This window comes from Oryzias latipes, chromosome 18, assembly GCF_053564925.1.
Source record: "Oryzias latipes strain Hd-rR chromosome 18, Olatipes_Hd-rR_3.1".
NCBI lineage: Eukaryota > Metazoa > Chordata > Actinopteri > Beloniformes > Adrianichthyidae > Oryzias > Oryzias latipes.
The window spans coordinates 33234167-33250589 of record NC_136254.1 but is presented as its reverse complement, the minus strand read 5'-3'; the positions used below and the strand labels follow the sequence as shown (position 1 = coordinate 33250589).

Genomic DNA, 16423 nt, shown 5'->3' with positions numbered 1-16423 from the left:
CTCAGTCAGTCAATGGAGAAAGTAATTAAAGACTTGACAGGAGTTCAAAACGCATGCGCAAATGTTCCACCAGAACAACGTAATAAAAATACATGGAAATGTAAAAAAAAAAGTATCCTCCCACCCTTTTACCCCAAGCCAGGTCCTCTACCGGAGCCCTGGGAGCTTAAGGGGCCTGTGAGGTATCTTAGCTGTTCCTAGCAATGCACCTTTCCAGGGACCTGCCAGCTTGGGGTTTATTGCCCCTAGTACCCCTCCACTATGACCTTCACCTTCTAGGCTTCCCTGTTTTTTCTCCGATTTCTCATGTTCCTTCTTCCTGGTGCTGACATCACTTGGTATTCCCCTGAAATGGAAGTGCGAGACGACAGAGTGGAGGGTTGCGCCCGTAACTCCTCTCAGTTAACCCTTGTGCTATCCAAGGCACTTTAACATTGGGAGTTGGGTCATCTAGACCCCACAAGACAGTGCGCTGAACCTTTTTTCTTCAATGATTTGTGATCTTCTAGGACCATGGCAGCCATTTTCATTGAGGATCAACTCCATTCCTGGTTTGCTGCAACGCGTCTTCATCCATTCCACGCTGTATGATGGTTGCTCACGCTAAAGCGGGGCAGACGTTTCCAGCTTGAAGCACCGCCGGACACCGTTTGGTCCAAAAACCACAAAAATCTTCAGAATTCAAAGCGTTAACCTAAAATCCGCCAAATTCATCAAATCAGAAAACCCTTTTCAATCAATTTCAGCACAACTGGATTGATTTAATTGGTTTCATCCTTTCACTAATTGGAAAAAAACTACCACCTTTTTGTACATGAAATGATTAAAGCTTCCTCTCACTGTTCTGCTGATGTACTGCACCTGATTCAACCATCTAACATCTGATTTTCTATTTAAAAGGTTTGGGAAATCACCAGAAAGATCAAAGGGAAAATCCACCAGAATATCACTTTCCTTTCATTAAAGTTCCCTGTTTTTGTGTGTTTTTGTTTTCTTGGTCTGTGTGTGTTGTGTCTGTCTTTTTTCTGTGAATTGTTTGAAATAATCTTTACGAGTGTAAACGAATGAACCTGCCTGTTCCAAAGTGTCAAAGCTCAAAGTTGTGACTGTAAACCAAAACGAACCTTCAAATCCAAATTCCCAGTTCTTTTTTATACGTCTAATGTCAAAACAGTTACTGATCATACAGATCCAACATTGATCCATTTAATTCAGGCGACTTACCTTTGTGTTGGTGAAGAGGAATGGTAAACGGTTTTTCCGTATACAGCAGTTCTCTACCTTCCTCTGAAGGCGAACACACACACACACACACACACATTCACACACTGCCTTACAATGGCGCCAGCCTGTAACCACCAGGACCGACTGTTGACGACTTTCCGTCCAAACCAGACATTTTTACAATAATCTGGAGGACTGATGACCTGTTGATGAACCTGCTTTAGCTGTTCCTGATGGTCACCATAGCAGCGCTCGGACTTCCTTTAGTATAATTTATCTCTATAGATATGTTTATCATAGCTGAGGGAGACTTTAAACTACATACTAGGCTGTTTGTGTTGCTGTCTGCATTATTTTAGGTGATTTGTGTGTTTAAAATGTCCAAAGTTGGGTTTTGGTTTGATGTGCTGCTGGGATGCTTCTGAATGAAAATGCGCTTCACACAGGAAGTTGCACTGATATGCTGGATTGTTGCTTTGATGCAACTTTGAGACTTTCATCTCAGGTAGATTTCAGTAGAAATGTTTGCTGATTCTTAGAATGTAGAATTTTGGGATTATTGGTTTTCTGTGAACAAAATCACAAATAAAGGTTGTTTTTAAACTGCAGTATTTATTCTGTATCGTGTAAATGTTTTTTAAAAATACTCTAATAGACGTCTACAGATATCCAAAGACCTTCATAAGCAGATATCTCTCAGAAGACTAGTAGACCTCTAATAGAGTAAATGTCCAGTAAACATCTACAATAGACGTTGTGTTGTTTATTCCGTCACAGGGAATCAGATTTCTCCGATTCCCACCGGAGTTTTCACGCCGGATGCCCTTCCTGTCACAGTCTTGTATTTCCACGGCACAGGGAGACCCAGATAGTATTATTAGTTATTTTACAGACTTCTCCTGCTGTGACGGAGAAAAAAAAGACCCAAATAACAAAACTCACATTTTAGCCCATGTTCTCCCTACCATGACAAAGGTGGAGAGGATTTCATGCAATTCATGGACACCAGTGAAGATCACAAATTATTGAAGGGGGGGTCAAGATGACCCCACTCCCAACATTAAAGTGCGTCTGAAAGTGGAGACAAATGTCATTTTTTTGCAGTCGTGGAAGCTGTTTTTTTATTTGAGTTGTACATAATTTTTCTCAGATTTCACATCACTTCTAGATTTCAAACACATTATTTTAAATCTTTGGTCTTAAATTCCCTTTTCCAAACTCAAGAACAAGTCATAATTCATAATTTTTACCGAATTCTAAAGTAAAAGGATAGAAACAGAACATTAGAGGATAAAAAAACAATGATTTCCCCCACTGAAGTGTATTTATTTGGCAGTTTTGGAACAAAAAGAACTTTGTAAAGATGAGTAGAGTCCTGCGTTTGGCGCCAAACCTTCACGCATCATCTGGAACCTTTATTTCAGAAAGCCTCTTTAGTACCAGCAGATCAGAACGTGGACGGCGTTCTGAGAAACAGGAAACCCAACGAGGCGTGACGTCAGATGACAGTGCCGCCCGCCGTCCTCGCCGCTGCTCCATGGTCCGTTCTGCACACCTCCGCGACGGCGGCAGGACGGAAACTTCAGGGAAGTAAACCGTTTAGGCCTCAAAACCCACAAATGCTGCCAATTCAAATAGAATTCAAAAAGAAAGTCATTCTGTAAGCAGTTTTTACCAGATTATTGCACAAAAACATTCCTCATCTGAGATGCGTTCAAGGTAAACCGTCAGAAAACCAAACATTTAGAACCACTACAGCACAAAAAAACAGTCTTAGAAATAAATAACAGAAAGAAAAGACATTCTGAAAGCAGAAAATAAAGTTTTTCAAACAAGCTTTTGCATTTTTTAACATTTTCAAAGCAAAGTTTACATCCATAAATACTTATTTGTTCCCAAAGTCACCACTAATAATAATTATTATGCTGAAGCGCAGACGATAGATTAGCTCCGTAAGCAGAAGTAAAGGTGATCAAACGTTTCAGCCAGCGACGTACGAGGAAGTAGAACTAACGGAAAACACTAAATCCATCCCTTTTTTTCACTGCATTTCCTGACGTTTCTGGTTCAAAGTCAACAGTGACTTAAAGGAAATGCACAGAAGAGGCTCCAGTTTGTAAAAAGAACCGAGCTTATTACAAGTATAAAGAAAGCTTTGGTTTGCAGCGAAAAGTTGGCTTTAAGTTTGAGCAAAATTCCTGCAAAGAAATGAAAACACTAAATTCTTTAAAGAAGCAGAAAAAAGGAGTTCATCAGGAATAAACTGAAGCTTAAATTCAAACCAAAGACAAGAAAAATCAGATCACATTTGGTCTTTCTGAGGAGAATCTGCTGCTTTAATGAACTCAAAGCTGGTTGCAGTTTAAAGCTCATCTAAACTTTTCCTGCTGGAAGTTTTTCACAAATGTCTGGAATCAGCAGGAAAAGACAAAAAAAAACAACCTAAACGGCGTTTAGCACCAAAAGACGGAGCGGCGAGGAGAACGGGCTTCCTCGGCCCCCGTCTCTCCTCTGGAGCCAGAACGCCCCTGCAGGTTCCTCGCCACGGATTCATTAAGTTCAAAGAGAAGCTTAGTGTCTCGCTGAGGATTAGTGGATTTACTCGCACAGCCAGACAAAAGCCAGCTGAGGGGGGCGCTGTTCCTGGGAGCCAAATCCAATTACGTGGCGTTTTGAGGCTCCGCAGAGCGCCGCTTTGGGAAAAACCTCGCCACATTTTTCTAAAGATTTCTAGACCTTCTCAGACCCCACAGTCCCTGTTTCACCAACAACATTCACTCATTCATCCCTTAAATCTCCATGGAAACCCTCCCCTCTGCGGCCGTCCGATCCGTTCTTCTCCGCGTCCTCGAAGCGCCGCCGGCTGAGGTTTTCGTTTTGCCGAGTCAGCTGTCCTCCTCCAGCCAGGACGACGCGTCCAAGCTGGGGTTGTGGAGGCTCTCCGCCCGTCGCATGTTCTGCTGCAGAAAACTGTGACACGATATGGAGTCGGCCGCCATGGCGCTGTGGAGCAGCCACAGGTGGTTATGCAGGACTTTGACCTACGGAGACACAACGATGTCGCTTCATTTGCAGGAAAGTGCTGAGTCATGGAAACTCATTCAAAGAAAACCATTTTCTTTAATCTGATCAGTTTTTGTTTAGTGTTTCGCCTTCATCTGAAGGATTTTAGGAGAAAAACAGAATCTTTGAAGAGTTTTAAGGTCACATCTAGTGGGGGTGGAGCTACGTTCACGCCGACTTCGTGGACACGCGTCCAAACGAGCGCTTTCGCTGAAAACTTTCACGCTCACGTGTCGCTACGTGAGTTTCTACGATCGTTTGTCACCTCCAGAGAGATCATTGCAAACGTAAAAACTGGATTAATGACGTGTTATTTTAAAGTATTTACATGTTTCTCATATTTCTGGTTCATTGGTTTTGTTAAATGAACCGTCTCCTTTTTAAAAATGTACCATATAATCTACATGTTTTTCATTTAGTCATCCTGTATTTTATTTTTTAAACCTGTCGTGTTTTTTTTTTCCATTTTTATTCTCTCTAAAACTATTTCCGTGTTTCCTGTGAGGATTTAAAGGCTGAATAGAAATTCTCAGTTCAGTTTATTTTTGTGTTTGAATTGGAACCAGTCTGTTCTGGTTTTCTTACCCGGTTCTCCTCCAGCAGCTTGACTTTGACGGACAGGTCGTCTCGGACCTTTTGGTACCGGTCCCTCTGAGCCTGGAAGTTCTTCTGGGCGTCCTCCAACTTGGGCAGGGTGTCGGCGTCCCGCGGCTCCATGTTCAGCTCCTCCAGGTCGACTCTGTAGGCATCGTACTCGATCCTGGAGGAGGAGGTCACCCTGATCAGGAGCCGGTCCAGAACATCCAAACAGATGGAAGGGGGAGTTCTGTTTGGCTCCGACACCCACCTGACGGCCTCGTACTGCTTGGCGTTGATCATGGTGTCCTCCATGGTCTTGTTGACCAGGGTGTTCATGTCGGCGGTGAAGGCGCCGACGGCCGCCGACAGAGCCTCGGTGCTCTTGGACAGATGCTTCTGGGCCTCGGCGTTCACGCCGAACTCCACCTGGCGTTCGGGTTATCGAGGCTCGTGAAACTGCGGCTGAGCCAGAACCGTCTGGACGCCGTTAAGGACTTACGTGGAGTTCCGGGGATTTGGAGCTGAGCTCGGTGAAGGCGTCCCCGAGCGACTTCTGCGTGGCGCTGAACTGAGCGAGCTGATTGGCCAGCGACTGGGCCAGCTTGGTCATGTGGTCGTAGCGCTGCCGGTCGTCTTTCAGCAGATCCAGGCGCGGCTCCAGTTCCAGGTCCACCGTTTTGGATCCGCGCCCGAGCTTCTCCGACAGAGCCTGCCGCGTGCACTGAGACAACCGAACGCCACACCTTAGCGGCGGCCCGTTCCTTACGGACACAAACCACCGAGTTAAGCTCCTCCCACCTTGAATTTGTTGATGCTCCACTTGCGGACTCTCTGGAACTTCTCGCTGGCCGGGATTTTGTTGCTGCCCAGAACCACCACAGTTGAAGTCGACCGAGCCGGCATTGAGACGTCTGGAGGTCAGAGGTCACCAAAGGAGTTTAATGGCGATACAATAAGGAGGGAGTCAAACTTCTACTGTATCTTCAGTCTGAAATACTATGTTTACGTACTAATACCTCAAAAACTACACAGTAAAAGTACACAAATCGCTGTGAGGAGACGGCTTTGTCATGAAAATGAGTATTTTTTCGAGTATTACACAAAGACGTTTTATTATGACGACGTGTTTCACGCTCTGCAGTAAACCGTGTTATTGGAGGGGGGTGACGGCTCTTAACCACAGCTGACCAAACGGCGGCCCCCGCCCCGCGGACAGCGCTCCAGAAGCGCATGTGGTCTCGGATCACCCGGGCAAGAACCCCAGACCCGGCAGCAGGCGCCGTAGCGGGACGGCCGGGTCGGACGCCGGGGCGTCTTCCAACCAAAGAGGCACGCGGGCCGACCCGGGTCTCGAACGCTCCGTCACGATGGACGGGCTGAGCGCCCCTGCTCTGCACTCACTTTCTCAGTGTGTACAGGTAAACTGCTGAAGCTCCGCCCACTGACGGGGCAGCACAGGTGGAGGTCGGGGCTTCAGCGTGTCGTAAAAGTCACACAGTGTAGGTTTCTGCAGCACACGTGGATTCCATGTTCACACTGCCCTGACCTTTGCTCTGATCCGTTTCCACGGTGACGTCCGCTTCAGCCGAGTGGGCGGGACTGTCGTCATCTCCGCCGCCGTGGCCGCACTCGCTCTGCTCCTCCTCCTGTGAAGACAGAGGCTGAAGGCTCCATCAGCAGTTCCAAAGGCCTCAAAGAAACAAATCCTCAAATCCATCTCCGTGGATTAGATCAGGCTTTTAAAATCTAAATCAGTTCAATTCGCGCTTCTGCAGATTAAATTTAAACTGATTCCAAATTTTCCCACAGCTCCTGAACGCAGCATGAGCTGCGATGGTGAACATCAACGGACAGGGTCGCCGTGGGAACCGGAGCTTTCAGAGGCTGATGGGAGCTCAGATCAAAGGGGGGGGGGTATGTTGTCTCCATGGAGATGGTGTGTACCTGCTGCGACTTGGATGAAATCAGGTCAGAGGTCACTGGAACAGGGGAGACGGCGACCTGACACGGAAGGAGGCTTCCGGCCCGGGGAAACCAGACCTGAACCTCTGCTGTGGCTCAGCGGCCGTGTGTCACACCGAAGAGACAACGGAGCGGCCGCTGACGCACAGCCATCTTTCAGAGGTCAGGCTGATGCCCCCCCCCCACTTAAAAACCCCCGCTGAGGATCGGTCGCAGCTTCCAGAGGAGCCTCCACCTCCCTCAGAAAGAGGCCAGCACCTCCAGAGGGTCAGGCGGCCTCGTGTTTGAGGTCCATCAAAAGTGGGCGGAGCAAAGCTCTGTCATTTTTTTTTCTGCCTGAAGGCGTCCAGACAGGAATCAAAGCTGACAACAACCCCTGGAGGGGGGAGGGGGGGCACTCTGTCACATGGATGCTCGGAGCAAACGTCCTCCTTAAAAACACGACACCAGTCGTTTCTGAACAAAATCTCCTCATTTGTTTAGGGTCAAAGGTCAAATCTGCACAGGTTGGTGGGTGATTTTAGGAGAAATCACCTAAAGTGATCTTCCGGATCATCTTGTTTTTTTTTGTTAACCACGCCCACATCATATGTTATAGCATTTCCTTGCTATATGAGCGACTCATTCAATTTTCACGACTTTTTGGTAAAAATTTGTAAAATATGCCAATTAGAAAATCTAACATTTTAGCTTCCTGATGATGCGGGGGGGGGGGGGGGTGTTATGAGGCGATTGACTGAAATCAGCTCCAATTTGTCCCAAAGGAGATTTTTTTGTTTCTATCCGCCAAGTTGTAGATCATGTGGCCATCCCATAATATTGTCTAAACTTCCTGTGGATGTCCTCGTGTTTTGGTTTCGTTAGTGGATTTTGACTTTTTTTTTCTTTAGAGCTCCGTTCATTGTTTGACGGCTTCTCTCACAGTGATGTCATCACCAATCCTGGACGGCTCCAGAATGGAAAAATAAACACATTTTTTAAAATACCAAATATCTGTTGAGGCGTCTGAGACGCCCGTTACCTTAGGAGGAGCCTCCCCCTCCTCCTCTGAGGACTCCACACCCACATGGTTCTCTTCTGATGGCTCCATCATTCTTCTCCTCTGGATCCTCCTGTTTGGTCTGTAAACAGAAGAAGTCAGTGAATTCTAAAGCTGTCCAATATATCAATTAGAATCCTTTAAAAACAATTAATTCATAAAATATGGTTTATAGTATCTCTCAGGCACTTCATACTATTCAATTCAGTTTTATTTCAATGATGAACACACGTCTCAACGGGCATCACACTTTAACAGAAGACTTTTAGGGCTTTTCATTGATACCAAATGGGAAGGTGGAGCTCTGGGAATTGTAGTTTTAGATGATTTTTTTTTAAACGGACTTGTCTTTTTATTGTGGTAGTCAGAAGAATATAGAGTAAAAAATACTGGTCTAAAAAAGCAGCTTGGACCAAACTAAAAAGGTGGTTTGTCGCCCTCTGGTGTTCATTTTGTTAACAACACTATCAGTCAACAGGTCCAGAACTAAGAGACAAATGATTCGTCCAAACAGGTTCTGCTCAGACTAGTGGAGAAAGGAGACGACGGGTCACCGGGCAGTGACCCTTTGCACAGCTTTTTTCAGTCGCGTCCAGACTGCGACTGCTCGATCTGCGCACCTGCAGGATCAGGAAACGATGAAGAAACCCGCAAAGGTCAAAGTGCAAGCGCCTGACCTGTCCTAAACAGAACCTAAAAAAACGGAACCATGCAGAAGAAATGGACTGAATGTACCCAGGACTGAAAATGTCACATTGAAGATTATATTCAAATACAGGAAAGCTTCCTCTTTCACAACAAAAGTCTTTATGTCAACTTCTGTTTAGCAACTTCCGTGCCGAAGCCCAACCCTTTGGAGGTCAGGAAGGTTCTGGTGGAAATAAAAACCTGCAGGAGCTTCTAGGAGAGAAAGTCAGTTTGTGCTTCCTTTCTTCTATAAACTGACCCCGTTTACTCAAAATTATATTTATTCTCTTAATAATTCACTCAGTTAAAGCATCTTTAAAAGAAAGGCAGAAAACTTAAAAAAATATTATTAAACTAAAAGACCTAAATAAAAACGCCACACATTTGAGAAGTAAATTAAAACACGTTAATAAAGCATGACAACGTTTTAACGTTACCGTGTGTCAGTCATGTAAAGCAAGGCTGCAAATGATGACGGGTGTGTCGGTTTGAATCCCGGGTCCGTGACCTCTTTCTGCAGCCAGTCACGTGACAAACCGCTTTCCCATCACGCAAAGTTATACTTTAACCAAAATGAGTTAAATAAAAACAACTTGAGGCGATATGTAAAAAAAACATTCTAAAACTTATTTTTTAAAACGAACGAACCGGAGCGACGGCGCTCGCGCCTCCGTTTTCCGCGGCTCGCGCCCGGTAACCGAACCTCCGTCTCCGTCGGTCCGCTGCCTCGCGCCGCCAGACTCTCCCGGTCCGAGGTCGCAGCGCGAATCCCGGACTTTTGTTTCGGGAAGTTTAAGTAAACGTGCAGACAATCAAACACACCCGGAAGAGGAATTCAGTTTTTTTCCTGCTGAAGGTGCTCGATCTGTTCACCTTTGCTCACCGGAGGGGCGGGGATGTCCACAGAGCCTCACTGGGTTATGATCCATAAAAAAGTTCATGTTTTGCTTTCTTTTGTTTTCTCTTCAAAACTTTCTAAACCAGATTAAGGCGAACTTTGTGCAGTTTATTAGTTTATAACCTATGTTAAAAAACAAAAAAACATTTACCCAAAATATTAACAAAGGTTTTAAATAAGAGGTAGTTACAATCATTGACTCTATATGGGAACTGGACTGAGTAACCCCTCCCCCTAGCGTTCCTAACAGGAAGTACCCGCTGGCTCCAAGAAACTAAAGTCCCATAAACCAATATAATGAAATAAACAGTCACTCATTCAGAAGAACCATTCTTGATCTGATATTTTATTTCCTAATCATATTTATTATTTGATTTATTTATTATTCAAGTTATAAACTGACTACCAGACGCTTCAATGAAAGGAATTAGTTGAAAAATATTTGATGAACAGATTTTGTGTAGTTTGGTATTAAGTGGTAGCGGCCTGGCACCCACCACTTCAGCATCAGCGAGGCAAGTGCAGCACATACATAAGCTCCGCCTCCCCGCTCTGCAGTTTTTGATTCATTCGTCAGGTCCAGATGACCATGTTCAACCAAAATGGACCCCGGTTAGAAGGTTCAGTAAAAAAAGAAAATTTGGACCAATAAGACAAAAACAACCCCAGAGGATCAAACGACAGCATTATTTTATATCAAGTTATACATTTGGGGGGGTAGGGAGTTAGAGGTGCCCCCCACCCCACCTCCACCCGGTGCTCATGGCCTTTGGTTGTCTCATGTTCAGTTTGAGCTGAAATACCAAAAACTGGTTTGTTTTGATCCGTTCTTGATTGGGCCTCAGGAATTTCAAAGAAGGAACTGAACTGATTCATTTGTCTCCGCCCCTTTGATGGTGGTGTTGAACTACACGTCCTGCAGGTCACAGAAAGGTCAGCCTCTCTCAAACGCAGACAGATGGAGCGACCGGGAAGAGCAGCAGCTTTCCTGTCAGACGGCGTGGGACTTCCTGTCAGAGCGGACGGTGGTGGGTGTGAACGCGAGAGGAAACGGCGTGCAGGGCGTCTCAGAGCTGCAGTCGGGGCTGTAGGCAGGTGACACCTCTACACCCCCCCCGTTTCCTGTCCGTGCACCCCCCTGCTGCACCTCAGAGAACTCATGAGACTTTCAGCGTCAATCCGTCAGTTTTTGTCACAAACGCTCGAGAAAAAACCACAACAACAAAGCAACAGGTGGTTTTTGACATTTATGTAAATTTGACATTCATATCAAAATGCAGCAGCAGTTTGGAAGCTGCACAGAAAAACGACAAAGGCATAAAAAGGTGAATTATTTTCAATCCAGTCTTTCTTGTCAGGTCATCTTTTCATAGATTAAAGTCTCTCTGATGTGCGATCTTCTGCATGCTAACGTCTTCACGCGTTTGTTTGTCCGGCTGTAAACAAACAAACAAACAAACAAACAGCAGCAGTTAAAAACAAAAACACTTTATTGATCAGTTCTGATCACAGATGAACCTAAACCTCATTTTTCACTTACAGAAGGTCGTAAGCGACTTTCCCTGTTGAATTGAGTAGAAAAAGTAAACGTTTGGATGACTGTTTTTTACTTTGTGACTGTCTTTCCATTTGAAAACGTACCGTCATGGCAGCATCAGCCTCCAGCCGTTGACCACATTGACGCTTCGACACCTTCATGGCTCGCTTTGCTCTTCAGTCACTGCTCAAATGAGACACCAAAAAAAAGAAGAGAAGGACATTTGATGAGGTGGATGAAGACGTGGTCAGGTGACCCACTGGTTTGTCCAGGAGCCTGAAGCGTTTAATGTCTCTTTCTTCTCTGAAATCCCCTAAACAATCAGGTCCAACCATCCAGACAGTGACTCTGTAATATGTTGTAGGGTCAGTGTGGCCACACCCACTTTGTCCAGCAATCCGTCTTAATCCACGTCCCTCAGAGTCCAAACGATGGATCCATCCTGATTATTGTGTAATTTATCTTTGCAGTTTGGTGACAGTGAGGTGGAGTGAAGTTCTGCTGCAAGACTGGATTAAGATGAAGCTTTAGAGAGGAACCTGCTGGACCTGCTCCTCTGCACCTCACAACTTCCATCCATCCATCCCTCCATCCATCCATCTATTCATTCATCCATCTAGTCATTCATCCATTCATCCATCTAGTCATTGATGCATCCATTAATTTGCCATCCATCCATTGATCTCTTTAACCTCAAAAGAGGTGGACAGTTGACCCTCAGATTCTCGTCAACAGCCTTGTGGGCGTTTTCCAACATCCATTCAGGTTGTTCGTTGTATCCATGCAGTTGTGAGTAAATATTTACTCCTTAAGCACTTGATTCAGAAAGTAAAGCGTTGGTCGTAGTGTCAATTGTGAGACGTGGTATTTTGTGGATGTGAAAAAAAAGAAAAAGCTGACTTACCTTTACTATTAGTCCACTGATCAACTCTGGAATCGTACAAAAAAATTATTTGAAAAAACCAATTAATGTGCAGCTCTGAAAAAGTCTCACCTTTTTCCATCCTCCCCCGGTCCTTAAATATGAGTCCGAGTAAGATGGTGGACAGCAGATAGGGAGTTGCCACCAGCAGATGGCGCAGGAGTCTGAACCAAGACAGAAATGTCATTTCAGAATCCAGACTTGGCACCGGGATGCGGTGACCCCCAGGGGGCGCTGTGGAAACCACAAAATAGGAATTGTCAACATGTTAGCTGTTGACGAGGAAACAGACCGTAAATCAGCGGCAATTCTGTAATGGAAACTTATGCTGTTGTTGTGTGAATAAAATTATAATAATAATGTCAAAAACAATCCCACACAACCTCTATTTGTCAATAAAATTAATCTTTCTGATTAATATATACAGACAATATCTTCACGGACTGGTCTGGCATCCAACTCCAGTTTTTTTAGGGTAAAGTTGATTCTCATTAAAGTGAGATCTAGATTTCCCCTCAACCCATAACCATCAAAGTGGAAGCTAAAAAAAGAAATGGACGCCAACCTTAGTCCAGTCCCACTTTTAAGATGCAAAGAATAAATGCAACAAAAACAGTCAAAAAATAGTATTTTCTAACTGTACCATGAACGGTTTTAACAGCTTTATTAGCTGGTAACATTAGTTGCTCAATCCTATTATTATTATGGTCTGTAGGGAACAACTGTCACACTAAATCCATATTTGGAGTAAAGACTCCTGTTTTTTTTAAACTATTGAATGCAGATTTCTTTTATTTTGAAGTCAATGGTTCTTATTCTTTTTCCTCTTTTCTGCCAAAAGAAACTTTCCAAACATGTTGATGATTTTTGTTATGTATAAAATCTTTGGGTTTCAATTTAGCGGTCGTTGCAGCCACTCTAAGAAAGTAGTGGATGGCTTTTAGTCACGTGACAGAGAGACGTAAACATGCATCCAGAATGAGTCGGATGTGAGAGGGAATCCAGTAGTTTTCCCAAATTAAACTTCCTTCAGAGCCAGATTATAAATAAAAACTGGGATTGTTTTTAATTTTTATTTTATTATTTGCAATCTGGTACCAGCTGTCCAATGGACCGGGACCAGCCCCCCAGTGTTTGGGGACCACTACGTTTGAGGCCATTGGAGTGCTCAGGTCCTCCAGGCTCAGGTCGACTTCCAGTCTTAAAGTTACTTTCTGTTAACATGACAATCATTCAACAAAATCTAAGACGTACACGTGTTTTGGAAGTCAGAGATTCTTTAAAGTTATTTTTTACAAATAAGGTCTTTGGTTTGTTTAAATTATGTTTTTGAAAAATGACGTAATGGTACAACCAGTTTCAAATCCTACGTTTGGCTTCAAACTTTAGCCTCTCATTACCTCTGACGGTCATCCAGCTCTCTGGAGACTCTCCTAACCCAGAGGCGGAACACTTGTAGAGTCCTTGATCAGATCTGGAAACGTTCTGGATGGTTATGGTCATGTTTCCCGGGAAACTGCTCTCGATGAGGACACTGTCTTTGTAGAAGTTAGCTTTATATCCACAGGCTGGTATGAGATCTTTGCATCTGCAGGTCAGAGTGGCGTCTTCTCCCTCGGTTACAGGACGCACCGGCGCCTCCAGGATCAAAGAACCGGCTGAAAAGCACACATGAAACAATACTGGGAGTGTTTTTGTCCCGAGACTTCCAAAATGCCTGAACCATTTTTTTATTCAGCTGCTGGTTGTGGGGTGGTATTCCCTGCTACAGGGCTTGCTGCAGACTGGTGACCTATCCAGGGTGTGCTCTGCAATAGCTAAGTTGGCTCCAGTAACCCCATGACCCCAAGAGGGATTGAGAAGGCTCAGAAGATGATTGAGTAGATGGATCTCTAATGAAATCAATACAAAAACAAGAAAACTAGGCCTTTCGTTCCCTGACTGTTTTATTTACGGAAAAACTTTACTTTCTAAATATTCAAATTTCACAGAAAAGTCATTTTCCATTATTTCATAATGGGGTTGACAATTTTTTTACTCAACATTACAGGCGCTTATGTGTCTTTCTCCCAGTTTAGTTCACTTCTGCTCTTTAAATTGCTGTTAACACTGGAATTCACATCAGAGTTGACTTCCAAGTGAACCAACATCCTTAATTTAAGACAATTTTACATTGAACCAACAACCTGAGTTGGACAAAGTAAAGGGACAGTTTTGACCAGTCCACCCACGTACCTCCACCTAGAAAAAACACAATTCCTGAGACTCATTTGAGCCTTCATAAATCTCTAATCATTAGAGATGATTTTTGCAACAGGACAGTGCAAAAGATTTTGATTTTTGTGTCAAACTGTGTCAAAAGACTTTTTAACTTTTTAACCCCAGAGATGCCGCCAGCAACACCTAAGTAACACACTCTGACGTACCGTAACTATTTGACTGCGATCAACATAAATCAGCAGATTCTGATGGGTAGGGAAGGCACCTTACAAACATAAAGTATTGCATCACGGTGCAAACCTGCTTTTCTCTATTTCAGAATCCATTAGAATTACGTTAATGGCATAAAAGGTAGAAGAGTTACGGTATGTGAAAGAATGTAAACACTGGAGCTAAAGCTCTGATGCTAAAGGGTTAAAATGGGATTTTGTTCTCCAGTGGGCATTTGAAGAACTGCAATGTTTAGTCCTCAGAGATGTTAACATTTGACAATGAAAGATGGGGGCCTCATTTTTGTATCAAAGTGTTTGATCTGCACCAGAGTTCAGGCTAACTGTCACACCTGCTAAATACAGCAACATACATCTCTAGTGTGGACCAAACAGCTCATTGTGAAAGCTAACTCTAGAGGGCCATTGCACAAACAAACACCCACCATGTCCTCAAATTAGTCCTAAATGCTGGATCACCGACCTGTGACAGTGATGTTGACTTCACTGCTGTTGGTTCCCAGGTCCGTTTCACACCAGTATTTTCCACTGTCTGTGGCAGGGAAGGCATCATGGATGGAGCAAAGGGGTGAACATGGGTGAAGCTGAAAGACGATATCATTTGATCAAAGTCATGTCATGAGCGAGGATTCCAGTTCAATAAAAAAAAAAGCCTTGCACACCTCTCCATCCTGGGTCATTTTCATCACTCTCCAACGGGCTGCTTCCTTTGGTTCCTCCTGGTATTCACAGCTCACAGAAAAACTGTCATATTTAAAGAACTGCAGCCTTTTGGGAGAAACTCTGACCAAGACTACAAGAGACCACCAAAATGGGGGAATTCATTCAGTGTGAATTTACATAGGAAAAATTGGTTTTCAAATTTTAGTCTCGTTGGGAAATCTTACCTGCAGCTTCAGCAGAATCCAGAAGCACCACTGCACAATCAAAAATAAAAAGCTTATGGAAGTGAACACAACTTAGTTATTTAATTATTTGTCTAAAGACAGAAGAGAGCAAACGTTCTGATTTAAACTGATGTAAAGAGACTAATTAATACAAAAAAGACCCCTGATCCAAATACAAAAGACATTAAAAAATAATGAACACAACCGTCAAGATGGTTAAAAAGTGAGAAGATAAAGCGTTCAAAGTTTACTTACAGAGAAAACAAAGAGCCGTTGCTCTCATGGCGTCCTGCTGTAGACGATCGCGCCTGAACTGAAACACATTACCAACAAAAAAATATGAGACCACAACACTGGTGGGTGGGGAGAAGGAAAACCACAAAGGGTACATGTCAAAATTATGTGAAACAAGACATTTATTTAAAACCATCAAATATGGATGAAAGAAGTGAATGAAGCTATGCCTTTGTCTGTGCTTGGGTTGAATGAGATGGAGAAAAAAAACTACTGATTGAATTAAAAAAAATCTTTTTGTTTTCTATTTGAAAGCCTTAGTATTTGTTTAATCTGGTGGCAACTAGTTGTAACCTAAAGAATTACAACCATGGTAAAAACTAACAATCCAGCTACTCTCACTGGTCACTTTCTCAGCTACACCTTCCTAGTACCGGGTTGGGCTCTCTTTTACTTTCAGAATTGCTTTTAATCCTTGGTAGCAGAGAATCAACAAGGTACTGGAAATGTTCCTCAGAGAGTTTGGTCCGCATTGACATGATAGCATTACACAGTTGCAGCAGATTTCTCAGCTGCACATCCATAAGGCCAATCTCCTGTTCCACTAAATCCCAAAGGTGATCTACTGGGTTGAGATCTGGTGACTGTGGAGGCCATTTAGGTCCAGTGAACTCATTGCTATGTTCAACAAACCCGTCTGAGATAATTCCACCTTTATCCCTTGTGCTATCCTATGGGGTCAAGATGACCATTGACGTGTTCTCCCTACCATGACAAAGTGGATAAAGGTGGAAAGATTTCATGTAATCATGGACACCAGTGAAGATCACAAATCATAGAAGAAAAAAGGTTCGGAGCACTGTCTAGTGGGGTATAGATGGCCCCACTCCCAATATTAAAGTGCCTAGGATAGCACAAGGGTTATGGCATGGCGCCTTATC

At 43.8% G+C, this 16423-nt stretch overlaps 2 protein-coding genes across 9 annotated transcripts; both read right to left on the bottom strand.

The window, feature by feature from the left end:
• Window positions 1-2529: 2529 nt before the first annotated feature.
• Window positions 2530-9450, bottom strand: LOC101155668 (arfaptin-1-like). 8 transcript variants are annotated; one of them, XM_078935838.1, is made up of 9 exons: window positions 9203-9346; window positions 8992-9068; window positions 7850-7949; window positions 6413-6512; window positions 5665-5777; window positions 5366-5587; window positions 5135-5292; window positions 4873-5047; window positions 2530-4265 (listed from the first exon to the last, which is right to left on the bottom strand). In XM_078935838.1, exons 2-9 carry the CDS (start codon window positions 9003-9005, stop codon window positions 4110-4112), a joined length of 1038 nt encoding a protein of 345 aa, XP_078791964.1. In that variant the 5' UTR covers window positions 9006-9068; window positions 9203-9346; the 3' UTR covers window positions 2530-4109. The 8 variants fall into 8 exon arrangements, with proteins under 8 accessions (XP_078791964.1, XP_078791959.1, XP_023821871.1 ...); XM_078935833.1 differs by having other exon boundaries at window positions 8992-9116; window positions 9203-9341; XM_023966103.2 differs by having other exon boundaries at window positions 7850-7950; window positions 8995-9093; window positions 9203-9336.
• Window positions 9451-10686: 1236 nt separating this feature from the next.
• Window positions 10687-15705, bottom strand: LOC105353763 (Fc receptor-like protein 5). The gene is made up of 8 exons (XM_020701932.3): window positions 15504-15705; window positions 15249-15278; window positions 15024-15154; window positions 14825-14945; window positions 13312-13569; window positions 11984-12145; window positions 11094-11172; window positions 10687-10888 (listed from the first exon to the last, which is right to left on the bottom strand). The coding sequence occupies exons 1-7, from the start codon at window positions 15676-15678 to the stop codon at window positions 11147-11149; spliced, it is 903 nt and encodes a 300-aa protein (XP_020557591.2). The 5' UTR covers window positions 15679-15705; the 3' UTR covers window positions 10687-10888; window positions 11094-11146.
• Window positions 15706-16423: the final 718 nt, after the last annotated feature.

Bases quoted from the DNA above. Each gene is read 5' to 3' on its own strand.
- LOC101155668 (XM_078935838.1), bottom strand. The intron at 6,513-7,849 runs GTAACGGGCGTC...CTGTCTTCACAG, and splicing joins AGGGGGAGGCTCCTCCTAAG to GAGGAGGAGCAGAGCGAGTG. The intron at 4,266-4,872 runs GTAAGAAAACCA...GTGTCTCCGTAG, and splicing joins AGCTGCTGGAGGAGAACCGG to GTCAAAGTCCTGCATAACCA.
- LOC105353763 (XM_020701932.3), bottom strand. From the start codon at position 15,678: ATGGTTTTAAATAAATGTCTTGTTTCACATAATTTTGACATGTACCCT. The intron at 13,570-14,824 runs GTCGGTGATCCA...TGTGCTTTTCAG, and splicing joins AGTCAACATCACTGTCACAG to CCGGTTCTTTGATCCTGGAG. The intron at 12,146-13,311 runs GTAATGAGAGGC...TGGTTTCCACAG, and splicing joins GAGCTGGATGACCGTCAGAG to CGCCCCCTGGGGGTCACCGC.